At 38.1% G+C, this 27,583-nt stretch overlaps 2 protein-coding genes across 5 annotated transcripts in view; both read right to left on the bottom strand.

The window, feature by feature from the left end:
• Positions 1 to 1,424: 1,424 nt before the first annotated feature.
• Positions 1,425 to 16,801, bottom strand: IL13RA1 (interleukin 13 receptor subunit alpha 1). Of its 2 annotated transcripts, none has more exons than XM_035325941.1 (10): positions 16,479 to 16,801; positions 12,882 to 13,039; positions 10,951 to 11,083; positions 9,634 to 9,754; positions 7,183 to 7,367; positions 6,624 to 6,775; positions 5,246 to 5,383; positions 4,746 to 4,837; positions 4,169 to 4,253; positions 1,425 to 2,746 (listed from the first exon to the last, which is right to left on the bottom strand). In XM_035325941.1, exons 1-10 carry the CDS (start codon positions 16,564 to 16,566, stop codon positions 2,627 to 2,629), a joined length of 1,272 nt encoding a protein of 423 aa, XP_035181832.1. In that variant the 5' UTR covers positions 16,567 to 16,801; the 3' UTR covers positions 1,425 to 2,626. The 2 variants fall into 2 exon arrangements, with proteins under 2 accessions (XP_035181832.1, XP_035181831.1); XM_035325940.1 differs by having other exon boundaries at positions 10,951 to 11,086.
• A 4,161-nt stretch (positions 16,802 to 20,962) lies between these two features.
• Positions 20,963 to 27,583, bottom strand: part of DOCK11 (dedicator of cytokinesis 11) — a 79,701-nt gene continuing 73,080 nt past the window's right edge. For 2 of the 3 annotated variants that reach the window (XM_035325938.1, XM_035325937.1), the window contains exons 52-53: positions 26,594 to 26,732; positions 20,963 to 24,103 (exon numbers count right to left, since the gene is read on the bottom strand). In XM_035325938.1, coding sequence (XP_035181829.1) covers positions 23,981 to 24,103; positions 26,594 to 26,732 — 262 coding nt within the window. In that variant the 3' untranslated portion in view covers positions 20,963 to 23,980. Of the gene's footprint in view, positions 24,104 to 24,197; positions 24,211 to 26,593; positions 26,733 to 27,583 lie in introns of all 3 variants that reach the window. The other variant, XM_035325939.1, reaches the window with a different exon arrangement.

Raw genomic sequence — 27,583 nt, forward strand, 5'->3', positions numbered from 1 at the left:
AAAATAAACTTGAACAAGTTACTTTGTATGCCAAAACACAGGCTCAAGAAATCCATCCCTAGGAAGTGTTTCAATTACTATTAGTCAGAAAACAAAGTATTACCCAAACATTTCTATTCTGATTAAACCATCCTTTGCATTTAAGCCTTCCTCTTGGCCTAGTACTTCATCTGTTTTTCCCTCTTTCTGCTTTATGAAATTTTTTATTTTTATTTAAAAAAAAAAAAAAAACTTTGGCTTTACTATAAACATCAAAACAAAGTCAAATGAACTTAGGATAAAGTACCAAGGATCATCTTCCTAGACTGCTGTACTGAAAGCCACAAAGCTTTAAGCTGTTATGCTTACTGATATTGAAATCATACATTTCTGTTTGTCTAGTGATCTACAATGCACAACATTCGAGATGAGGTAGATTTGAGAAATAGTTATCTCTCCATCGTGATGTGAATGTTGCGGTGGAGTGGGAGTGAAGCTGATGAAGGAAATGAATAACCCTTTCCCCCACACTGTTCCTTTACCTCTGGAATATCAAATAGTGCTGCTAGCTGACTTTATATAACCTGAGTTTCATTATATCTCACTGAAATCCCTGAGACTTCTTGTTTTGTCTCATTAACCAATTTTCATAGTGTCTTTTCTTTTAGCCTGCTTGTAAGTAAAAGATTTAAGCTCTGATGTGGTCTGCTAGTTCTGCTACACTTCTCCTCCCCTTTCTACCACTACAAACCAGAGGTAGATAAGAGACATGGAAGAAACTGCATATGTGAGAGGCTCAGTGAGGACTGAGGAAAGAACTGGATTTATTGAGGGAGGAAATACATAGGAGGGTAAAAGTTGCAAATTTTTAGCTAAAAAAAAGAGAACAAACTCCATTAGTTCTACTTCCCACAGAGCAACATGTTCTAAAAATTATATTTCATTTCAGGATTTTGATTGAATTGAGTTTGAGGAGAGGGCTGAATTTTACAACATTCAGTGGCTACAGAATTTGTTTCCAAATGAACCTCCAAGGAGATCTTTTCCCAGTCTACTAAGAATCCGTCTCAATGACTAACGCATTTGCGCTTAAGTATTGAGGGAGCTGGGAGGAACAAGTTCCTCAACAGCAACCAGCTGCATGGATCCCTTTCTCCCCATTACTTTCTGCCTCCAGTACAAATCAAGGTATTTCTGTTAACACCCTTGCAGCACAAGTTAGAAACCAATGCTCAGAACTCAGAGCAGAGAAGTGTCACAGTTGTATCAAAAAACTTCTGTTGGACTCTGCTGGGTAAAGAAACCTTAAAACAAAACCATTACATGAAAACAAATCGATTCATGATTTTTTTTTTTTTTTTTTAAAAAGCCGTCAAGCTGCAGCAGCAAATATCCAAAAAATTTTTTTGGAAATAAAAAAACCATTTTTTTTTTTTTTTTTTTTTTTTTTTTTAATTGCTAAGTCCCTGGAGAAGAAGCTAAAATTAAAGCATCATCACTACAGAAAAAATAAAATTCTTCCCCGAGAAAGCAGGCCAAGGTTGTCATATTTTCTTTCCACAAATCCATCAGCATAGCAGTAAGGATGAATATTAAAGTCGTTGAATTCATCAGTTGCTGTGGTTTAGCATCTTACTAAGCGATTTGTACGCAGCTCCTTGGACATATGCATCCATCCTGGTAATTTTGCTGGACAGACTCAGGATGACTCAGCTTCTAAAAATCAGATCCTTTCAGGCCAATATGGCCAAAGCGGAATCAGAATCACAGTCCGGTGACAGTCAATACAGAGGTATCAGCCACTGCACAACAGAGGTAAAGAATTCTTTTTCTAATTTTAAAGTGTGATTAACCCAAGAAGCTCATGAAGGCCTCAGATCTGAAAACAGGCACTTGAAAGAATAAAAAAAATAAAAGCCTTTTCTATGAATAGTCTGAATACCAGCTGTAAGGTGAAGAGGCTTTTCACACACATTTTTAAAGTAAAAGTAATCCTCTTACTGGGTTTGAGCAGCCCATAGCTGAAACACATCAACTAAAAGCTTATGAATGTCAGTCCATTAATGTCCTCTGGGGAAAAAAAAAAAAAAAGTCCTGGAGCACTCAAAATAAGCCATTCATAAATGGTCCATTGCTCTGGCACCCTATCTGGCAACAGTTCTGTGTCTTAGCAGAGACAGCTCACCTACCGCAAGCAAGTCTTGTCTCACCTGCTGAAAAACAGAGCCAAATACTTCAAAGTCACAGTGCCTGCTCCGAAAACATAAAGCAAAGCAAAACCCTAAAAACAATGAAACCAAAAGCCAACATTTGCAGTCTAATGTGAGGCTCAAACACAAGTGCAGATGACAAGTAATAAAGCAGAGCTGGTTGGAGCTAGAACAAGGGATGCTGCAATGCAGTTAGATGAAATGTATGTACATATTCATCTCAGATGATCCAAGATGAATTTTTCTAGCAGAGATGGAGGAACGGCCAACATTAGCAACTCATCTTCTGAGCATCAAGGAAATAAGGCTCAGAAAGGACTCCGTAAGGTAGAAGTTGGTGGTGAATGTCTTGCAGGCCTCTTCACATCTACATTGTCACCTGAGGTAAAGTAGCAAGAATAAAAGTCTTTCCTTATCCATCATCGGGAAAGCAGATTTTACCGGTTTTCTTTTTCAGAATTAGAGGATTCTGGAGTTTCTGTTAAAATTAAAGAATGAATTTCTTCTTCCTTGATTAACCTGTCATAAGCATTCATAGAATCATCCTTTGCACAGCTCTGAAAGAGAAGAACAAGATTTTAAACATAATTTCTTCATAGTAAGTATTGCTTTTTTTTCGATCCCCAAAAGTAAGACCAGTTTCACAACATACAGTATGTATTATGGTGAAAAAGCAAAGATAGCTGGGCAAGAAATCATTTTTCTCAGGAGCATAACTTAGTCCCAGCTGACAGAAGAGTTATGCTTTCTGGTGACAAGGAAGAACTGAAGGTTGGCCTCTACCTTAACAGAGTAATCCCAACTACAGCTAATGTGTGAAGGCTAATGTGTGCAGGAAGGCAGATGAGTGAAAATGTATGCACTTAGCCCAGTTTTCAGAAACCCTGAACAGATAGAGAGATCAAGATAATACTCTGAGGCAAGAACAGTGTTACTTGTGGCAAAGCACTTGTAAGACAAGTGCAACAACTACAGCAGTTATGATCCTGATGGCCAAGAGCTCCATCTTAGTCCCACAATGATCAACACACGCTGCAACATTTATCCAAAAATAAGCAGTAAACTAGGAGGCCAGACCCATGTTTTCCACATATTTCTAGCTTATATTAGGGGAACTCTGTATACCCCTATAGAAGAAGGGACTACTGTATTTTGGACTCCACCTCAATTGAAAACATCCACTACACATGCAGTGCCATAAGCCCAGATAGCCACTATCCTCTACAAAGATTTCACAGGTACCATCGATTTTGAGATGCCACAGTAAGTCAAAAGGTCCTTTCCATACAAGGATTGTGTTCAGAGAACAACATACATTGCCTCATGACCAGGTTTGAATTAGGACTTGTCAGTGCACTTCCCTTAGGATTTTTTAAATCTGCTGAGTTAGTTCTGTTTAGAAACCCAGACACAAAAACTGCAGAATTTCTATCATCAGTATTATTTTTCCTGAAATAAGGACTCACAAGACTTCCATCAACCAAAGCTTGAAGCAGCTATATTATAGCTGTAGTTTTGTTCTTTTGCTGCTGAAAAATTACGTCTTTATTTACCTCATGGCTAACTGATTACGATAAAAGTAGAAGTGCTAAAAGTGGAAGTTTCTGGAAGTCAAATATGAGTAGCTTTATTCAGCATCATAAATATGAGGAATGAGCAAAGACCTGAATGGTCATGAAAAGTTTAGTGAAGTTGCAAAAGACCCAAACCAAATTTGAGGGCGTAGCAGGCTGTGAAATAGCAGAATAATGAAATTCTATTAATGTATCTAGAAAAATATAAGCAATCTAAGGAAAAAAAAAAAAAAAACACTCTGTTTTGGGTAATTGTTTCAGTACAACTCTTTCTATTGTAAATACTTAGTCTGCATATGATATACTTACATATATTAAGTTGTTATTTTTTAGTGTGAAAAAGAAAGCTGGAAGCTTACAGATTCCAGCTCAATAGACAAGGTGTCCAAACAGCTTTGTACTAACCTGGGGATTCTCATTCTGCTCTCCAAACATGCGCTTAAGTATTTCTCTAGGGTCCGGGATTGGTGGAAGAATTAATATCTTAAGCCTTCAGAAAATTAAAAAGAAAAGCTTTAGAAGAAAGACATATTCATTTAAAAAATCACTATTTCAAAGTAATACCTGGGTGCAGTCAAGAAAATGTGTGCAATCAGCTTTGATACCACTGGCTAGCCTTTATCCTCTGTGCAACTGTAGCCTATTTTTTTAATCCTATAAAATATATATATATTAGCTTAATTTTGTATTTGGATTTAATTGCTTAAAGAGAGGGGATGCAGTGTCCATGCTACAAGGATCTAACTGTAAGCAAGCATAAGCAATGTTACCAAAGTGGAAACAAAGCATTAGGGTCTATAACCCTAATGACTGAGGTATAATTGCGTTGCCATTTTTCTTATTCCATGCACGTTACTCAGAAAACAGCTACTACTGAAACATGTAACATCATGGGCAGTTATCTAGAAGAGATGCATTATAATGGAAATCAAAAAAAAAATCAGAAAGCATGTATTGACAATAAAGCAATGTAATTACCTACCTTTTAAGGTAAACTAGTAGGACTATTGTAGATACTGCTACTATTAATGGAATGGTGACTATTAAAACAAAATAGAACGTAGAGTCTGGATTTGAACCTGGAAGACAAAAATTGTTGAAGTTTAGGGATGTTTTGGGAGGCTTTCTGGGAATAATGACAATAAATCAAGTCCCTAATTAATTCAGAGACAATGTTTTTCAAATATACTAACTTTTGTAGGCAAGAACTCATTTTTCAAAATATGATGTTATAATGTAGATACAGTTGATAAGACAATGAAAAACAGAGTTGGGTCTGAAAAATCAACAGCAGCTCTAGAAAGAGGTTATTGCACAGCTAAATGGATGGCAACCCCATCAACATATATAGCAGTGCATGTAGTAACAGAAATCCTTTGCTCGTACACAGGAAGATGATCTTGGACCCCATTTACTTAGCAGACAAAAGTATGAGATTACTAACAGATGAAAAATGAAGTTCAAATTCAAGGAACAACTGTTCTCACCAATACTCTTTTCTTCACTCCATTCACTGCAGATCTTGCTGCTGTAACACTCAGGCTTTGGTTGTGCTCTTACTCGGAAGGTATACTTGCTATTAAGATCAACACTAGGAATTGATGTACGATTAGATGTAACCTAGGATACAAAGAAAAGGTTATTGACGTTGTTCGATTACTAACATATTCTCAGTCATTTACAAGCCCATTTTCATCATGCAGTTAATGTATTCTTAATGTTTAGATGGAAGATCTATTTGTGAATACCAAACTTCTTAAAAAAAGGATGTAATAGCATTTAACCAGCAAAGACTGCCTAAATAGAGATTCCAAAGCTAAGATTTGAACTGACTCAGTGCTATACCTATTATACATCATTTGGCATAAATGATTAAAGTAAGACTCTGTGTCTGGAGCAGAGCTTTTTTTTTTTTTTTTTTTTTTTTTTTGAGAAACATCTGTGATTTACACTGCCTTCCCCTCTCTCAATCAGGGTAACAATGTTGATCTAATTCTGACCATACAAAAGTCTTCTGTGATGCCTCTATAGACGGCTGAGATGGAACTGCACTTATTTTTGACCCAAGAGGCCAGTTTTCTGAATGTTGATGTAATTCAGGTTTGCTAAATTTTAGGTAGTACACACAACTAGAAGCTCTGCAGGAGAAGACACTTTTCTTTTAAATTTACCATATTGTTTATCATTCTGATCAAACAGCAGTTAGGCTGATTACACATATTCATGCATGAGTACATCCAGACACCAAAGCCAATGTTGTATGTCAAAATTGGCTTATCTAAGAGTACACACTTTTTTTTTCCACCCTTGCCTCCTGCCCTCAGTCTCTTCATCCCCTTGACTTTCTGTATCACTTTCTGTGCTCTTCTGTGCATCAGCAATTAATTTTGCTTTATGGTATTTGAGTCCTGTCATCCAAGGACAAGTCAGTCATCTGACAGAGAGCAGACCAATAGCATACAAATACAACAAGAACAGACCAAAGTTCCATATCAAATAGAAGTAAACAGGTAATACACACGGCAGTATATTCCCAGGTAAGTGCTATTTGGTTTAATAAATACTTCTTTATCAGAGACTCTTTACATGTTATTGCTTTGCCATAATAGACGGTAAAGATTTGGAAGACAAACACAGATTATGTTGAATAGATATTACTACCAGAAAACTATCATATAGAAGAGAAACCTATTCAATCCACACAACACTTTCAGCTAGTACAACAGGCAGACACATTCACATGCAGCACATGCAATCATTCATTTTCAAACAGCAGATTTGCTATGAACATCAATACAACTTATAGAAGATGCACAGGAAAAAGAAACCACACTGTTAACTGTAAGTAATGAAAACTTACTCGAATTGTCTGAGCAACGGTCAGATCACCATTGTGATAACTCAATTCATAATAGAGACAGTTTGCTGGAAAGGTGTCTGATTCACTCCACTGTAGATATATTCCACCATTAACATATGATAACTCAACTATTTTTGGTGTAGCAGGTTTTACTGAAATATAAAATAGAAATAATTAAAAATGATATTTCACTGGTTACAAATATGGTTAGAAGTCCTGTATTGCATATTATGCATACACAGTTTAGCAATATAAAGAGGAAAAAAGCTAGCATCAAAAAAAATAAAGAAGGAATAAAAACAATGGAACAGTAGGAGTAGAAAAGAGTGAAAAACAAATGACAACAAAAAACACCCACCTCCCAAAAAACTCTATAGATTATCTACGTAATTTCTAAATGAAAAGATCAGTAGAAGGGAACATATCATGTTGTATGATCCACAGCTTACAAGTGGCAAGCTTCTCAAGCACATTGACAGAGCAGCAGGCTTCCTCCCCCCCCCCCCCGGTTTTTTTTTCCCCCCCCTCCCCCCCCCCCGCTATGTGGCATTAAACTTACCAAGGGTGGTAGGATTTTCACTTGCACACACAGGCCTAATTTCTTCTGAATCACCTCTAATCAAAATACTGATAGCTGGGTAAGTATTGGTAAACCTTGGGAAGGTAAGACTGAATGTGCATTCAAAGCTTCCTTGGCTCATAGAATAGTTTTTACATCTCTTAGGATTTATCAAACCATCAAACCTATAGGAATAAAAATATATATATATATATATTTAAAAAACTTCAATAGAATAGGGCAGCAGGGAGTAAGCTTATTTTTTAAACCTGTTACGAATTCTAAAGACTGATTTTGTATTGTACTATAATATATATAAAACTAAAGCTAAACAAAGTAAGATGCTTCTCATTTATATCAAGCTTTAGGAAGAATATTATTTTCATAAAGAGTACAATATCAGAAAGAGAGACAGGTCACAATGTTTATATATCCAAGCAAAGATAATGATTGCTTTCAGCTTGAGTTCACATTTTCCCATTGGGAAAACAACTTCAAGGAAAAAAAATAGAAATCAAACCAGTCTGGATCACTTCCCAACAACAGAATTTCACATGTGACAGGATGAAATCACCAATATCCTTTAGCAATGCCCTAGGTATTGCTGCTCTTGCTTCAGATGGTCAAGTTTCACCTACTGCATGCATTTGCTAGTCAAAACGTCAGTATTCACTTCCAATAACAGACAAGCTATGTCTACCTTCTTCCTTGTTTGTCTTCCCTAGGTTCCACTGTAAATATTCCAGTAGCTTTTCCTCCATAGAAAATTAGGGAATCAATCTCTCAAACCAGTAACCAGGGCTCCATTTAGGATCACAATAGGAGTAAAGTTCCCCCATTTCACATCACTCTATATAGGGGATGCCAAAGCCAGAACTGCCTGTCCTGTTTTCAGACCCCCTTTTGTATCTGTCCTTCTCATCTCTCTAATCCTGGTCTGAAGAAGACGGGAGGCATTCAGAGCAGACAGCACTATGCAGGGACATCAACCTGCTCTAGTAAGCCTCCGTTTCAGTAATTTTCAGTAATTATCCCTATGCACTGTCAGGATTTGTTTGTTTTATGCAAGTGTTATAATCACATTCACTTTGGATGAAAAGACACATTTTAGAAGAAAACATTAAAGAAAAATAATAAAATAAAATCAAGCAGTATTTTTTCAGGTCATTTTTCAGTCATTTCTTAGTAAAAAAACCTGACCTCTCCTGCATTATAGAAAAAAGCATCTTTCAGTCCCAAAATCAAGTGTTTCCTTAGTTTTTAGCCTTAAAACTTTAGAATATCTTTCTGTTAAGCAAAATGTTGGAATGCAATGGAGAAAAGGTGTTTGACTTTCTATTATTTTTGCCATAAATTTGGTTAAGCAGGAGTAATCAAATCACTCTGACACCGCTGCAGCTACATCTTTTATATTAAGGGGTAAGATCAAAGCATTTAGCTCTCATCTAAAGCATTATTCCAGGAAGTATCCATATACCTACAAATTCAGATCTTCATCTCCTCATTGTTACTGTTCTTGTAATAAACAAAAAAGCCTCCTGTGAGTAACAGATTAGACCATTAGAGAACAGTCCTCCAAGCATTTAACTAATGCAGGAAGTTTTCTGCTATTTGCTGTCAAATTGCATTAAACAGAACAGTCTGTAAGACTGACACTGAAGAGGGAAAGATTCATTTAGTCCATTCAGATAAGACACAAAGCTGATTTAAAAACTACAACAAGGGACTTACAAAAATAAAACTTCAATATTTCTACAGAAACTAATACAACCTGGCACTTCACAAGCCCCATCAACATGCAGAAGTATGCATAGATCAGTGTGCACAGATCTTGCTGCCAAGTTTCTGCTCACACCACAATTCTCCTTTGAAGCAAGAGTCTATTTATGGCAGTCAGCTTGCAAGCATGGATGTTGATAAAAAGATGTTCATTATTTTCATTGCAAATCAGTTATTTATGACACAGAAGATACAAACAAAACTACTAGATTATATGCTTCCATACCATTTTCCAATGATTTAAGAGCTGTTCCATAACATTTTCCAATGATTTAAGAGCTGATATATATATTAGTGAGTGATTCTGGCTTAAATGGCCCATGCTTATTGGGCTTTAAAGAAAGGAATGAATATACTGTTCTAGTGGAGTTCTTCTTTTTCCTTGTTTAAATCCACAATTAGAAAAAAATAGAATAGAAATAGCAGTTATTTGTAAAAAGAGCTACAGAAGCAGCAAATTCTTCACATAGTAAACATATCAGCTTCCCAAACAGACTCAGTAGTGGCAGCTTCTTCAGTTGCAAAATTTTCTGTTGGACAGGACCCAACACTAACTTGTTTGCAGTGCTTTTGGGATCTTTCAAAGCAACGGGAAATAAAGTAATAAAACTTAAGTAATGTAAAACTACAGATTAACACTAACAAGGTTGGCAACAAAAAGTTAATACGAACCAGTAGAATAAAGTATAATTGGTTTCACTACTTGCATTCTCTCCAGGATGCCACTTACAAACCATGTACTCCAAATTGTGCCAAACACAGCCCAAACCAACAGCAGCAGTCCCTGGAATACCTATAAAAGAAAATTGAAGAACGTCAACATTTATTTTGCCAGCAAATTCTTCTCTCAGTTTCCAAAAGTAAAACATCCCTTTTTACATAACTAAAGATGTTCAAAAGGCAAAGATGGGTTACCTCTCAGCCTGCAGTCTCAGTGCAATAAATCCAGTTGTTTATTGAAATCTCACCAGGACAACTTCTAAATGTCAGCTTACTGTAACACTGAATCTCAAAGCTTCCACGATGTCTGAATTAGTACTCAGTTATCTGACACTAATCACAGGGTGGTGGGTCAGAAACAATATTTTGTTTCTATTAAACTAATGATACTTTAAAAAAGAATTAAAGTAACTACCACTTATAGGGACAGTGCTAAGCTTTGTTATAGTTATTACAGACATCTCCATAAAAATAGTATTTAATTATAGTTATCTTCTCCAGACAAAGTATTAGCTTCTCAGTATTCTAAATAAGGAAATACCTGTAGCTCTTAAATATGGACAAAAGCAACACTGGGGTTAAGTTGAATTTTTAATTGATACCCATATACCTCTAGACATTTGACTTCTTCAACATACTGAAAACACAAATTACAGAACATAAAAACAAAACACAGTTTTGCTACGTTCCTGCTTCATAACTTTTGCTACGTAGCCCTCATTTCTGGACAAGAAAGAGAAAATATTTTTCTCTACTCATTTTAATATTCACTCAACTACCTTTCGAAAAAAGAGAGAACCTTACTGTAATTAAGTCCCTTTTTATTGATAGACTTGTTAAATTTGCTAGATTCATCCCTCCAACGTTGACAAATGTAGTTTAAGTAGTCTTGCTTGTATAGAGAAATCATAGAAAATATATTTAGATTTTAGTGATAAGTCAGCAGACTTAACATAAGTTCTCTCATCTCACAACCACAGCATGGCAGAAACAAGATTAATGATGGGGATCAGGATGTCTTGGAAGTGCCCTGAAATTTTAAAAGCTTGTTTGTAACGTGTTAAACGTCAGAAGAGTACTTTGGTTTAAACGTATCAAAGTCATTTTGTTAAGCTCTGTCAACTGACCTTTCCATTGCCTCTGGTATCTCTCAGACATTTTTCTCTGATACAGTCCTAAGATATTTTGTTAAAATAGCACAGATAAAACTACATCTCCTCAGTCCAAGAGAGGCATGTCTATCTCAAGCCTTGCCTATTTGCATGTTACCTTTTGGTAGAACAGAAGTCTCCACCCATCGGCTTGGTTCACTGGCATTATCATGCTTGCATTCACTTCTCACTTTGAAACGCATTTCCTCATTCAAGAATGTATCCGTCACACGAAAGAGACTCTTACTCCACTGCTAGGTTTAGATGGGGAAAGAAAAAACCATAGCATTTGGTATATCGTATCAAGTACATTGAAATTGCTGTTAAAATAAAAATACATTAGAGTCCATCAAAAAAGCTGCAATTCAAAGACAAATGAAATGAACACTGATAACATGGAAGTCTCGGTGTCACTTAACTTTTCTTTTTCCTTATCAGGCACACCCAGAAGTCACCAAAGGAAAACCTCTATTTGTGGCCATTGCTCGTATTTATTACTAACTGGAGTGAGAGACCAAGGGACTAGTATAAGGTGGAGGAAAATGGTCCTATAGTAAGTCTGCATGGGTAATGCAAAATACACCTGGTTATACTACAGTTATACAGAAAGAAGCTTACAGATTTAACCTTCACACTGCACATTCACATGTGCACACATACAGAAAGAACATCTGAAATAATAAAAAGAGTCTACAAGGATATAAGAAGCAAAGAAAAAAAAATCCACAAACAGTTATTAAGTACAGTGACATCACAGCAGGACCAAAAAGTCCATGAGCTTCTATTTTTGGAAAAAAGTATGTGTTCATGCAAGCAAAAGGCTAAACCTTTTCTCATGCACTTTCTTGATCATTTTTGGCTAGGGTGATTCCTTTTACTTGACTGGAAGCAAGATAGAAAAAAAAAACGTTACGATCAAAGAATGGTATAACCACTCTTATGCGTTGTGTGTATAGAAATAATAATATTGGCACTAATGAAAGCACAAGGAAATTAACAGTTATTAAGAAACTACATTCTACCAACAGTAATGCAAGACAACAAGACAAAACATACTCTCGTTTCATCTGTTACATGAAACTGTCTAACAGCTCTTTCACTGCTGCTGACCTTAACATTTGGTAAACCTTTCTACAAATTCATTCCACTTACAAACCAAGCAGACTTTCAACTTGTTAATGAACCTATTAAAGAGGTAAATAGGTTTCTGCTGAGTTGGCAAGTTCAACTGGCTCATATAAAGGTCTGATGAAGATCATTAGAGGAGGGGATGTCAAAAATGAAATATCACCCTTTTAGCAGTGTCCAGCCATTAAGTCTGCTCAACTGTTTATGAAACTGCAGTCTTACTTCAAGTCCAGGATATCCCATAGCTATCAGAAAGAATACAGCAGTCACAGTGAAGAGGCCATTATATCAGGCCATAAAACTACAAGAAGGGCTCAACAACAAAGGACTATTTCAGGAGGCATCCTTAGAGGCATAGTTTCTTTTCCGGGAAAAAAAAATGTTCCATGTCGTATTCCTAACACAACACCCAGGAATAAATGTAAGCACATTTGCTGGGACAGAGCAAATGTGGGAATACGTTAATACTTGGCATTACTTCCAAAAGCCTCTAAACAGTCAAATCACAATTGCACCGAGATTAATGTGCAAACCTCTTTCTTGAATTGAGCTCATAGTGAAGCAGGTTGGCCTTTGCAAATTCACATTTACATCTTATACATGTAGGCTGCTCTGTGTGTGTATATTGTATATTTTCCTGAAAGGCTGTAAAAACCAAAAGATGGAAACAAGTCTTTTCACATCATTATTATAGTACTTCTGTGTTATCAGTCGTAGCTCAATTATCAGAGAGCGGCAGAGAGATTTTTGTAGTCTCCATATTCCACATGCTGGTATGACTCATTTTTGAGGTTTTGATCCCATGACAAAAATTAAAAACTATATAAAATATAGTTTTAATATAAACACATACACACATAGTTTTATCACAATAATATATTCACTGCAGCATAGCACAGCTTCAAGACATGAGGAACTTACTCTTTGGTCCTGAGGGACCTCATCAATCACTATGTCACTGGAATATTCCAGGTCACAGCTACTGCTGATGTTCTCTGGGGGATTCCACGTCCAGTTCAATGTACAGATTTGGATAAAAGAATAATTTAAGTTGGATGGAGGTGGAAGAACTTTTGTTCCTAAAAGAAATGAGAAATTATCAGTGTAAGAATCCTGTTGGTCCACATTTCATCGCTGATAGCTATTTTTTTTTTAACTCTTCAAAAGGAAAGAACACAAATGAATTCTTAACTCTGTCTGCTCCTACTTGCTATCAGATAAGTTATTGTCCAAAATGTTTGTACTCTTCCAACTAAGAGTCCATTAATTATTTAAATAATTATAAGAAACACACACACACACACACACAAATGTTTTAACTTTTTTTTAGGAAATTGCAACATGCAACAATACAGTGCTTGTGGTAATGAAATTTATGTTTGCGGAGGGAAGATGAATCTAAGTGCCCTTGATTTTCAGTTCTTTCTTGCTGCGAGTTTGCAACGTTCATGCCAATTTTTAGTAAGTACATTTTTTTAGTAAATACATTTAAATTATGAGAAGCAGTTTATGCTTTATTCTACTACTAATTAGCCTGCAATACAATTTGAGAAAGAGCACTCTACAAAAGACAAACAACAAAACTCACAAGTATCAGTTGTAAGTTAGTACCGTGATATAGCCCAATGTAAGCAAAAACGAGAATATTAGAAAAACAAGCAAAAAACCACAACACTTTTTCAATTACTCACCTATTAAACTTTTAATGCTATGCTCATGCACAGTGAGCAAAATCAGTGAGAGAAAAACAGTAATTTACTGCTGGTGCACTTCACCGGTAAATTTTTTCACCTCCCCAAAAACAAGACAGAAGCCGAGGAAGAGCCATGACTCAGAAATACTTGCTGGGATAAATCCATTTGTGCCTTGAACCTTCCTCACATTTGTGCACTGAGTCACAGTCTAGTCAATATCCAGTCACACAGCTCGAAGGTCAGATTAGAAAAGGAAGAATAGAAATGAGACAGAAAGTAGAAAATTGCCATGAAAGATTGAAGTATAAGTCAAATTTTAGAGAAAGTTAGCAACTGGTAATTCCCTAAGAAATTGAAAGTGATTAAGCTTCCCCCCCTCCCTCTCCTCTGTATACTATTAAAAGATATTAAATAAGAGGCCAAATGAGACTGCTTCTTGATTGCATTTACAAGTATCGACACTGAAGCACCACCACCCACTTGTCTGTGGAAAGAGAGTATCCCTGTTATGCAGCAGTTTCATAAACACTTCCAATTGATATCAACAGCGCTGCAGGTCTTGCTCATCCCAGGAAAACTGTCTCAAAACCCCTCCAACTTTTGGGGAAGCGTGCATGGAAACAGCAAATAGTTACACCGAGATGCAATCTCCCATCCAGTTTGCTGTGCAACCACATTGGCTTCTGCCAGCACAAGGAAGAGGGTGGATGGAAAGGCGAAAAAGGTTCTTTCAGCAATATTTTTTCCTAAGTGTCTGTGACACAATTATCTTGCATTCCCTGGAGCCAGATCTGCTAAAACTTGAAGAAAATTCATGAAACACTTGGAGGTTTCACAGACATAGCTAAAGAACAGGCAATAGCAGAGATCGGACGCTATCACCATTTGTGTGTCCGTGTATGCGTGTGAATATGTTCACAAAGAAATGAGAATAGTTACTAGGATTTGTTCATTTAGTCGGACTATTCCTAGCTTTTCTGAATGTTTGAAACTTACAGAATTATTTTTTTTTAAATGCTGACTGCAGAGAAGAGAACATGAAGAGAACACTTCAGAGCCAATGAACTTACAAAAATAGCATCCTCTTTGAAAACTAAACCGTCAGCTAGCCAGAACATCTTTACCTATTACCTGCTCCACTAGCAAACTCTCTAACGAACAGCACCAGGGCCCGACTTTGCAAGTACTGAGTGTTTCCTGCCCAACTCCTTTAAAACATGTAAGCAATCAATCAAACAAAAAAAAAAAGCACATATTTATTCAAAGTAACTACACAGCTCCAAACATTCTCATCTCATGATCAACTTTTTGTTATTACCTACAAAAGTCACAAATCATTTAAAAAAATATATAGTTTTCTCTCTGACTGACATTCTGAAGTTCTGCACATTTCCTTTTAACACGTCTGATGAGAAGTAATGGAGCTTGCAGATTTCTAACTGCCCAAAGTAAGAACTGTGAATATTCAAGGTTTATAAATAAATAAATCACATTAGCATAAAAAGTATAAATCTGAGAAGTTTTAGGTTAAAGCACAAGTTTAAGAATTGTGCAGATTAATGTTATATTCAGATGAAACTTTTCTTTTATTCATAGGCTTGGCCAGTCCGTTTTTTTTTTTTTTTTTTTTTTTTTTAAATATATGATATACAGACAGTCTAATACTTTTTCTATTAAAATCTCATTGGTACAACACTTCAGGAAAACACCTCAAAGACAAATTACAAAACACAATACAGTAGTGGTTTCTAAAAAAGCGTGGCGGTAACTGTAGCAGAGATTAGCGGAAACAATCCTGCATTTAAAAAAAAAAAAAGAAATGAAACGTTTTATTTTAAAGAGTAATAAGATGGAAACATCAATGAATGGTTCTTATGAAGTACTGTAAAATACCATGAAATACTTTCTACTTGCATTTTGTCTTCCTGTATTTTCTTAAGATTGATTTCATCCTATAAAATTGAATTACAGCCGGTTAAAAAAATAGCAATTCTTTAACGCTTGTTACTGTGCTGGTGCATTAACAGCGGCAAAGATAGAGTAAGGCTGCACCCCCATTTCCTATTAAACCCTCTCACGCATTCACTCTTCTTCCCTACTACTAAATCGTCGTGCTTCCAAAAGCGAGGAAACCAGAACTAACGGCAAACGCAAGGTACAAGACGTACAGCAAGGGAAACTGTGCACTGAGCTCCAGTAAACAACAAACTCAGCTTCTCCAGTGCTGTCAACGACAGCCTTCCTGATTTCCAGGAATCTGCCTCAAGACACGCACAGAGAAGGCGGTGGGCTTCTGCTTGTATTTTTAAGACAGAGGCAGCGCCGGGAACCGAGGACAGAGTTTAAAGGTATTCGCCGCCCCTGTCAAACGCTGCCTTAGAGAGAAAGAAGAGCGGAGTTGTACGCATCCCCTTTCCCCTGCCTCATAAGACGCCGAGGTCGCTCCGAGTAGCGACCTCGCCAAAGCTTAGGCGATTTCCACCACGAAACGAAAGCGCTGGACTTCAGTACGCGGACACGAACGTCCCCGCGCCGGCCCGGCGGCCCGCGCCAGCCCCGCAGCCGCTCAGCAGGGGCAGAGCCCCGCACGGCGCTGCCGGCACCGCCACTTCCACGCCGGGCGCTTCGCCCCGCGAGGCCCCCGAGCCGGTTACGGGCTGGGGCCGGCAGCGAGGCCACCTCGGCACTGGCCCCGCGGGCGAAGTCGCGATGCCGGCAGCAGAGCCGGCAGCGAAGCGGAGCGAGCCCGACGCGCTGCTCGCAGCCGGCCGGGGGTCCCCCCCCGCCGCCCCCCGCCCCAACCCCAGCCCAGACCGCTCCTCACCTGCCGCCGCCCCCGCTGCCACCGCCCAGCAGACGGCGAGGAGCAGCCGGCCCCGCAGCGGAGCTCCGAAGGGACCGGCGGGATCCATGGCTCCGCCGTCCCGGCCGTCCGAGCGCGCCCCTGACTCCCACTTCCCGTAGCGGGGGCCGGGCCAGACGGGAAGAGCCGCGGCGCGGCCCGCCCAGGTAACCCGAGCCGAGCGGGGAGCGGCCTCGGCCGGGCGGTGGCGGCCGCCCCGCCCCTGCTACCTGGGCCGCCCCCGGCCCGGCTCCGCTGCCCCGCACCTCAGGGTGCGGGATGTGGCTGCCCCGCCGGGGGGTCTTTCTCTTCGTGGCCGGGCCCTAGCCCTTCCGCTGCTCCCCGCCTCCCTCCGTTGCCGCCCCTTGAGTCCACCCCACGCACCCCCTGCCCGTGCTTGCGGTCTTTGCCGCCCATCGCTTCCTCAAGCAGCACCGCCACCGAACCGCTTTTCTTGTCCCCGGCGCCTTTTGTGCTTCCCAGGGGCCTTCCCCAAGCTCCGCTACAGTCTTGCCACCAAGGCAGAACTTCGTCGGGGCTCCAGGCTCCCGAGCGCTGTCTGCACATCGCTGTCCGGGGACCACAGGCACCCTGAGGCTCCAGGCTGTTTCCCCTGGTCCAGTGGCACACCACCGTATGTCCACTGCACTCTCCCCCAACACCCTGCCACTTGCCCTCATGCCGTCCTCGAGGACAAGTCCCCTGGGGCCGTATGGCCATAAGCTCTGCGAGATCTTGTTTTGAGGGTCAAAGTAATTTTCCTTTTACAAACAGACCTATACTTGTCACCTACTACAATTGAAATGTGCCCAAGACATGAATATCCTCTCACCAGGAAAATATGTTAGCAAGTCCCCTAGTAGTTCTCTTGATGTTACACCTGGTTATTCAATCCCCCGCCCAGCAGAACTCCCTTCTTCCCAATCCCTCCTGCAAATTCATGCCATTGCTAGAGTTCATCTGTACTAAACGCACATATTGTTCATTTTCTGATCTACTCCTACTGTTTCTTCCTTCTACAAACATCCCCAAACTTCCTCCGGTTCAGCTCTTTTGCAATCATGATATGGTCGCTTGCACTATTGCTCTTGTTTAGTGTAATATGGCAGCAGTTTTCCCAGATTTCCACAGAGGTGGAATATCACACAAGTGATCTTTCGATACATTCCAGGATAAGAAAAAAATTGGGATAAGGTGTTTTCTTCTGAACCTAGATTTTTGTGGTAGCTAGCAAGCTTGCTCCTAGTTGTCACCCAAATACAGATATAAAAAAGCACAGAAGCAGCAGAAAGGAAACTTTGGTTAAATTTCAGGGCAAACTGAAATTAATTAGTGAAAATTACTTATTCCTAAGTCAACTGCACTGTTTGGTATTTACTCAGCTCTTCAAGGAGTTTTGCAAGAGTTCATCTGCTTTTTAGAGACTCACTTTAGAAAAAGGGAAGCAGATCTTTTTTATAATAGGGTGGGGAATATCCTGTGTTAATGCTGTAAATTTTCTTTTCTGCCTGTTTGTTTTTGTACTCCTGGGAAAACAAGAGGATTTATCAAATTTCCTAGTTGCTGCTAGAAAGCACCCAAAGACCTGGAATTATAAACAAATGGAAAGTGTGACTTAAAGTTCCAGGACATGAATTTACATGCCAGGCTGTATAACTGCATGTAGCTGGTGTGGACTATGGTTGCTACAGATGACCTTTGTAGACTAAAACTGTTGAGACCCAGTGTCCTCTCCCTTGCTTTCAGTTTCCTTGTTAATGCTTTCTTTCCTTCCTTCTTTCTGTTTTGTCCACTCCTGCTCTTGGGGGACACAGTGCCAAGCCCACATCCAATGCTTAGCATGCTTTTGGCTGCCTGCCCGTAGTTGGAGGCAGTTGAAATGTTTTTCACCGGCAGCCTTCTCCCTCCCCCCTAACTCAGCCTGTCGTCACTTTCCCCTCCCATGTCCCAGTGCACGGCAATCAGAGCTCTTGCCAAACCCTTTGATCCTTACCACCTCCCCAAGACTGCACGTTTCTCAATCTCGGTGAGTCCTGTCCTGCATCTTTCTGTTGCAAATCTCATGCTTCCTGATGTTCTTAGATAATACATCCATGAGACAGTGACATGAGTAGACTCATGACAGACACACCTGAGGTATTTCTAAAAGAATACTAAATAACTACTTGGCACATGGCATCATATTTGGTGTAAACTGGTTTAAGATCATACTGGTGATCTGCCCATGGCTGTGTGTTCTTGCCATTTCCATCCATGCTAAGATAGAGATCATAGGCTGTGTAGCAAGGCTGCTGATGCATTAAACAAACAAACAAAAAACGTATATATATTTCTCTACATGTTCTCTAAATCAGATTAATAAATGAGTCTAATGTGTGTGACTGCATGATTACTAGGTACAAGAAGAGGCAGCAGTAATTAGCAGCGGGGGGGGGGGGGGGGGGTGTGAGGGGAGCAGTATGGGATTGTCCCTTCTGGGAGCAGAAGTCTTCAGTTGCCCCACATTGACCACAAAATTCCTCCTTTATCATTTCTGATTTTGCAGCAACTTCTGTGAATACTTTAGATCTCACCTGACAAAAATCCAGGCTCTTCAAAAGATGGCTCGGGTCAATTAAAAGAAGAGCTCAATCAATTAGAGTACAGCTGGATCAGAAGCATAAAAATCCAAAAATGTGAGCTGAAACAAATACGGTCTGACTCACTGGGCCTCTCCCTTTTTGACCTCGGTGTTCTTTGGGGGATGTCAAGAGTTTTGGAGCACGTTTTCAAAACAGCCATGAACTCTGCAAGTTCTCTCTGAGCTGCTACCCAAGCATCACTGGAATCCAGAAATTATGTTGAATAAAAACCAATTCCCTTGAAGAGCCATTTGGGATAGATGTAGACCCAACTACGCTTGTTCAAAAATTGTATCCCTTTCCAAGAAATAGCTACTGTAAATGCATGCATCATCTTTTCTGCTCAGTTCCCCGAATACCAAGGTCTGCTTAAGTTGTCTATTTATTTGGCAAGGGAGTAAATCCTTTGCCTCTTATAACTCACAGAGGCAAGGAATATACCTTACTCTGCAGCTGTTTTGACAAGACTTGCAAGAACCCTGTACAGGAAGCCTTGAAGGTAGAAGAGCGCAGTAGAAAAAGCAGTTTGTCCTTTATCAGATGGTGTGAGGTAAATAGCAATGGTATTACTGACTTCCATTACATTGCATAATAGCCCGTGCTTGGAATATTTATTGGTATACTGGCAACTGAATCTAGCCATCTAAGCTGGGTTAGTTGGAGCAGAGCAACCATACAAATATTCCCAAAGAGCAGAAGTGTGGGTTTGAAAATTGGAACTACAAAACAGCAAAAACATGATCATGAACTTACTGAACTTACTTTTTAGGAAAGTAGGCTGATTTGCCGTGACATTTCTTCACGGGTGAATCATACTTTATTTCTATTTATAAATTTGTATACATTCCTGCGTCTCAGTTGTTGGTTTCCTGAAGAATCGTATTTCCAGGATGCTGAGAGAAGGATGTGTGGCATTCATGCTCCTTTGGTATTTCTGAATCAACATCTTCTATTTGACAATGAAAAATTAAGTATTAATTATTACATTTGGTGTACTTACATATTTGAAGTTTTTTTTTCTTTATTTATTCCTTTTTTTTTTTTTTTTTTTTTTTGAAGTGTAGGCAATAACACGTTTGGCTAGGTTCCATGAATGTTAGCATGGTATTATCTTCAGATAAGTCATTCTGTTGTTCAGTGAAGGGAAAAAAAGGAAGCCTATGCAAAGTGTACTGCTTCCAACACTTGTTTTTCCTGATTTTGTGGTCTTTTAGTGTGCCCTAGAACAAATTGTCCCTCATTTTATCAACCGAAATATGAATTTGTCCTTGCTTCTTGTCAAAATCATTGATTCTTCAAGAAAAAGAAAACAATAACAAAAAGAGCACTATAGGATCACTAGCGTCAGAATTCTCTGGAGTAGCTTTGTGTATTACTCAGTGCCAAAGTTACACCAGTTAACAACCAAGTCAAACAGTAGGTACCATTCTGTCATCACATACAGAAAGTTAAAGAGAGCTTGTACAACACACATACATGCAACATGCACGATAAAAACACTTCTGCTATGACTATGTGCTAGCAGATGTTATTTACATGAAGAGAGAGTAGATTATGTTAGATTATATTAGGTGTATATCATAATTGGTTCACCATTGCTTGAAACAAGCATATTAGCTAAAGGGTATATACTACACTATGTGGTTGCATAATAATTAATTGCATATGGTATTCCCAAATCCAGTAAGATTGCTTTGTTTAATTAGGAGAACTTAGCTCAATGAGTATCAAAAGAAACACCTTAGACATATGCTACTCTCCTAAAGTGGGCAAATTAAGTAAGATGGGGTTTAATTTGTATGACACTTTGAGCCTATGATTTCCATGTGTTTTCCTCTTTTTTTTTTTTATGTCTTATGTGAAGTTGGAGAGGGAGAGTATCTTTCTCCCCTTTATTCTGAAGCCTGCTGCAAAGTCACTACAAGGGAAAACAAACATACTTTAAGATAAAACGCATTATGCTTATGTAAACTCTTACTCTACATCAAAATACCATGTGGTATATGTTCAAAAGGCTTCTGAAGCAAGATGTTCATGTTCACATACTACAGATATTCTCAGACCCATGATTTCCCATTTATTACCCTATCTCAAGAAAATGTCAGTTTTTAGAATAAATTTAGAACATCAAGTAGCATGTAGAAATACATTCTTGGCTGTAGCAAATTCTGGGTTCCAGACTATTTTATTTTATGAAAAGAAATGTAGTTCTGAAGTCTGAAAATAGTGCTTACTAATCTCTCTGCAGAGAGAAAAGCAGTCTCTCAGTGATGACAGTAAATGTTTATGCTTTCCCATGCCATCCCAAACAGGTATATAAATCTCTAAAAGCATTTCTTGATTATAAAGTGCTGGCAGACCCTGTGTTGCTCTTATGTCCTATCTGCAAACAATTTGACTCTAACACATACTATTATTTAAAACAGTCCTGATACTGACAGTAGTGCCTCATTGCCAGGCATTTTACCCTTTTTCTTCTCCCTTTATGCAAATAATCAAGTAATTACTAAATTACCAATGCATCTGTTCTAGAGACTTGATAGAGAGAAGTTATGCAGCAGAAGTTATTAGAAGTCTTATATAAAAAAAAAGTCATATATAAAATATGTATGTGGAGATACACTGGTATTAGAAAGTGTGCATGCCATTTGTAATTTAAAATATGTCTAGTAATTATTATAGACCACTGTTCCTTAGTTAGGCAGTATAAGAAAAACTGCAGTGCTAATAAACAATAAATATTTATATTCTTCCAAAGAAGGAAGGACTTGTATTAAATATATATATATATTTTTTTGGCTGAATTACTGAGATGGGTTTCCGTATTGATATTAAAATGAAATGACAGGATAACTCCAATACCAACATTAGGTTTAGAAGTTCAGACAAAATTTCATCTTGGAACATTAAAGACATCCAGACATACTAACAAGAATTTCACTGGAATTTCACTAAAAATAAGGAATAACAATTGAAAACCAACCCATAAACATTATTTTTGAACATTACAGACATCCAAGAATTTCACTGCAATTCCAGGAAAGTTGTTACAGAAAAATGTAACTGATAAGAGAGTGATAGTTCATGAACTTTAGTGAATTCTCATTATTGCTTCTTGTTTTCAGAATAGGTCTTTAGTACTGATGTTTAAAGTATTACTAGGTCCAAAAACAAGCTTTTAATGTATCCACTATTATACAGCTTCACCACCTTTCAGAAAAGTAATTTGGGAAATTCTCACTATCTGCCTTTAAACATTCTTTGCTGAAAGATGAAAATCAGTAAGGTAGCAACCATATTTAAACATTCAAACTCTCTTCCTCTTTCTGTTAAACTAAATTTAGGGCTTGCCTAGCATAAAAGCACATAGAAGCAGAAACGTGAGCTGTCTGTTGCACTGGCATATCTATAAGTTGCTTGCAACTGCTAGTGGGTGAACGTATGGATGACAATATTTGTTTCTCAAAAGACAATTATTTTCAGGTATTTAGAATCATGCATAACGAACATTTTGAAATGTGGTCCATTTACTATTTGAAGATATTTTTTGTTATAGAAATTAGAAGCTTAACGTTCTATGGACACTATAGCCAAGCTAAATACCTAGGCTGGAGTCCTTTTATTATGGCATTTTGTTACATATCATTAAAAAGAAACAAACAAAACCCCTTCCCATACCAACTACTGGAACCATATTTACAATTTATGGGATTTTGAAAAACATGGACATTTAATGTTGCTGGATAAAAGAATTACTGATCTGTTTTCTTCTTCCTGGATCTGAAAGTGTCTTAGTAAAGGAGACAGAGCTAATGTACTAAAGCTCTGGGAAGGAGAAGATGGAATAAAAGCATTATGAATAATAGATTTTCTTCAACCACTTCTTGGACAAAAATAAGTTTGCAGAAAACATCTGTTTAACAGGAGGGAACATGCATGCCATATGATGTTAAAACAATACCATTAATGTATGAATTACTTAATTTCAACACACTGCACTTTTTTTTAAAACACATCTCACAGATTATTAGAATTATATCAAAAGACATTAAAGCACTTTATAATGCCCAACTCACTTTAAGGTGTTTATATTTGGAGTTTAAGGAGTTTATATTTGTGTGAGACAATGAATGATAAAGAGGAAAAACTGGTATCAAATGACAAATCTGTTAGGTTGTCCTTAGTGACTACAATCCATCCTCTTGGAGACATGAAAGGTTAGCCAAAATTCAAATCAGCTATAGTATACTCAGTTCTCATGGAGGTCGCTTTACAATTATCTGCCCAAAGGATGTACAAAAACTATCATTTCTGATTTAGGTTTTAGTTATTCCAGACTAATGCGAGTTTACTCTCATCGTGTGAGGGAAACACGGGCATCTGGACCCCATGTCACTTTCTAGACAAGGAAGATCTCTTACAAGTGAGATCTCTTACAACTTCTCCGTCATCTTCCCTGCCTGAGAAAGCTTTTAGCAGCAAATATGATACAGTGCTAATTTCTATATACTCTATGCTCTTTCTATTTACAAAGTAGTTTTACATTTTATCATATTCCATTGTACAATTTTACATAGTACCATTATCATTTCAATTCATAGTTCTGCAATTCAATACATACTTAGAAAATTGCCTTTCCATGTCCTGTTATACACTTTAAAAAAAAAAAAAAGGTAGAAAAAAAGCACAGTGGTGCAATGTCCAGGCACTTTCAATGTTGCTCAGCAAAATAAGCAAGCACCCTGTTTGAAAGCATAACTTTGGAGGAAGAAAATGGTAAATTCACTCATCATGGATTTTTTAACATCCTTTGTACTGTTCCAAATATTCCTGAGAAAGCTCTGTAAAACATCGCTGATATGTTTATATTTCAGCAGTGGGTCTGAGTGAACAGTAACTTCCATCACCAGATGTCCCGCTGATGGCGCAGAAGACATGTAAGGAGTCATGCATCCATGGCGAATGCATTGTATCTTCATGGTACATCTAGATGAAACAAAACAGCCACAAATTCAGTAAATGCTTTAGTTCATTATTATAATCAAACTCTTTAAAAAGGTATGTGAAAAAGATATCCAACCTTGTCTTCAAAGCTGTTTCACAAAGGCAGCACAACAAAAAATGAGAAAGAACAGTAATTTAGCAATTTCTGTAGCATTCAAATATACATTCTTCTGCACATTACCGGATAGCTTTCAGTTATGACTATCCAGTCAAACAAAGAAACAATTCTCTCTGTATGGAAATTTTTATTATATCTTAGCAGCGATAGAGTTTGTTTGTTTGTTTGTTTTAATTTATAAGCATGGGGAGCATATGCAGCTAAGTGTAACAAACACCCACTACATCTGTGACAAAACTTTATTAGTTGAAGAATGGTCTCACTGCATGGAATCTAACTGTACTTCTAGAGCTGACTGGGTATTTGTTTTTCACTCTGTGGTTCATCAGCCAACAAGTTCATCTTAATTTACATTTGTGAAACTGAGATCACTGGCCATCATAAACAGTTTCTGGACATCCAGTATTCAGACACTCTCTGAAGCTTCTTGTACCTATTCAGGTGCAGTTTACCAATTTTTTGTTTTTACATTTCCCTAACTTAAAATATCAATAGATAGGTCACAGGCTGACCCACCTGCCCTGCCATCTCAAAGTAAATGCACTGCCTGTGTTGCTTTGGGGCACTGAAAAAAAAATTAGAAAAGGATTTGTTATTTGTAATGAGAACCCTAAATTAATATAATATACTTTTTACACTTAACTGAGCAATTTTGCAGAAGAAAATGTTTCATTGTTTAAATTGCTAGTTGGCTCATTTGATGGTAATAAAAATTAATGTCAGCAGTTATCAATTACAAAATACTAAAGCCCCATAGAAGAAAGTGAAAATATCTCCTTCCCAGTGAGCAATTCACTTTGACTTTTCCATTGCTGTAATATTTCACATATTAACAGAAGAGAACAAGACATTGTATTTGTAAATATGTAAAGATAATAGGGTGTGCTTTAATAATGCTTCTTTGTTCTAAGACAATCTTAACTATTATACTGCCCCAGTGCAGAACTGAGTGATTTGTTTTCAATTTGACTATTGCAGAATTCAGAAACCACAGAAGTCCCAGCAGCTGCATGCAAATCAAATGTATTGGAGAGGTTTACTTGCAAATAGCGTAGAGTAAGCAGGTGGCAACTCCTGTGGACAAACATCTCTGAGCAAAATTCAACAATGAAGTAAACAAGGTAGGGAATGTACATGGAAAAGATGAATGCGCTAAATGTGCAAAACAGTAGTTTGCACACTAGGAAAATGGTGGTCACAAGCAGAATATTTCTTATTCTCAAACAGATCCTCCCTTATATTTATATGACAAAATTCAGCTGCGTCATGAGACTACACATTCTGCTTCCCTGAAATGATATGGTACCTTTCCATAAAGAAATCACACCTGTTTGATTTTCATAAGCATTATTTTACTGTAAATAAACATGACTTACAAATAACAGCCGGGTGCAGCTATATTATTTTGCTACTTGCACATTTTTCTTACATACTTCTCAAATTATTGTGGAATTTGTCTATCTGTTTTTAGGGACTTAACATGCTACATTTTTAATTGCCACATGTGGAACTGTTGTATAAAAGGTAAATAAACTATATTTAAGCAGTATATCTACCTATGGTGTGAGAAGCTAAATGACTGTTTGTAGAGGAACTAGGAGATTTTGAAAACATTCTTACTTTCAAGACCTAGGAATCACAACACAGTCAGAACCATTCATCTTGCATGCTTGATAGTATAAATCTACCTTGATTTTTCTTTTGTCATAATGAAGGCATAATTACAGCACAGAGATAAAGAGGTTACTTCAGAAAACCAGTTTTCATCTGATCTCACAGCATGATACTACATAGATGTGGAATTGTTCCCTGAACCTCTCACCTTTGATGTTACTATTCAAATTTTTCCTAGAAAAATCCAATAAAACATTAAAACATGGGTCACATAATTTAGCACAAATACGTTATCAGTGCATATGAATAGTTGGCATTAAGTCAAAATTCTAAGAAAATATCCTTTAAAGAAAAAAAAAAGGGGAACTTAAGCGGGATATAACAGGAAACTGAAATTTTGCCAGAGAATTTCAACCTTTGACTTATCACAGGGCTTTTTCAATGCAGAAAGCATGAAGCAAAACACGGCACAATATTTCTGGTGACCACAGTAGCCAGTAAACTAATGATACATGTCACTGAAGACTCCACCCTGTATACCAATGCCAGGATGAGGCTTGCAAGCTACAGAAACTGGTTGTTAGGAACCTACCAAGTATATCATTTACTTTTCACATTTATTTATTTGCCTTTTTTGAATTTAGTTAAATTACATGAGGTGTTTTCATTTAGTTTTCAACTTTAGCTAGTTTTCAAACACAAAGAACCACTTTTGTGGGCTCTTGACATGCAGTACATGCCTGTTCATGGATGATATCTGAAAGCTCTTTCACCATATCCCGGAAGTTTGATTTTAGTCCCTCATGGTACTCCACTTGATCCTCCTTAATGAGTCGCTCGTTGAGCTCCAGAGCAATTCCACAGGCTTGTATAAACTTCCTGGGGAGGAAAGGAATGAACTTTGTGTATTACAAATTCCCAGTCATTTTCTACTGAAAGAAAACAATTTTTCCATTTTCCTCAATGTTTGGGACAACTCACGTTCTAGGGGCATCCCTGGCACAGTGGGTCAGTGAATGGGGAGGGACTTCAACACAGGATCATGTTCTGCTGGGCTCCTTTGAGCCTGGGTGCTGAATAAAGGGGGCACACACACCTGCAGTGCACAATGGTCTCTGACCTTCTCCAGAACCTGTGGCACCACACACAGCTTGTAGATCTCAGATGAGCCCAACCAGCAGCAGGTGGGGGCACAAAACAGAGGCAGGCCATGCTCAAGCACAGGAGGAAAATCAATTGTACAGGGCTTGACAAATCTGGATGTATGTGATGCAGCACATGCACCACACGAAGTCAAATTGCTAACAGCAGACAAGAAATAGAGATCACGGGGAGCTGTAACACTGTTTTCTTGGTTACTCATTTTCTTCTCTGATTTCACAGGCATTATTTCTCTCTCTCTCTCTAATGAGACTATAGCGAAAATACTACAAGCATGTCTGGGATTTTCCAGAAATGTATGTATTTATTTATTTATTTTATTTTTTGCATGAAACAGATTATGTTTGTCCTTATCCTCTGTTCTGCAGCTAGGCATGGCAGGTTTGCAGGGATTATTCCCTTATTCTTTCCATGGTTTGCTAGATTACTCAATACACCGAAGATACCTAGAATAATGCTGCTTTGTCACCAGCAGATGAAATGGGTGTCACCAGCAAAAATCTCTTTGATGAAATGGGTGTCACCAGCAAAAATCTCTTTGATGAAATGGGTGTCACCAGCAAAAATCT

Source organism: Oxyura jamaicensis, chromosome 4, assembly GCF_011077185.1.
Source record: "Oxyura jamaicensis isolate SHBP4307 breed ruddy duck chromosome 4, BPBGC_Ojam_1.0, whole genome shotgun sequence".
NCBI lineage: Eukaryota > Metazoa > Chordata > Aves > Anseriformes > Anatidae > Oxyura > Oxyura jamaicensis.

Excerpts from the sequence above, each read along its gene's own strand:
- IL13RA1 (XM_035325940.1), bottom strand. The coding sequence starts at position 16,566 with ATGGATCCCGCCGGTCCCTTCGGAGCTCCGCTGCGGGGCCGGCTGCTC. Across the intron at positions 5,384-6,623 it reads CCGTTGCTCAGACAATTCGA|GTTACATCTAATCGTACATC; the intron begins GTAAGTTTTCAT and ends TTTGTATCCTAG. Across the intron at positions 4,254-4,745 it reads CTACTAGTTTACCTTAAAAG|GCTTAAGATATTAATTCTTC; the intron begins GTAGGTAATTAC and ends AATTTTCTGAAG.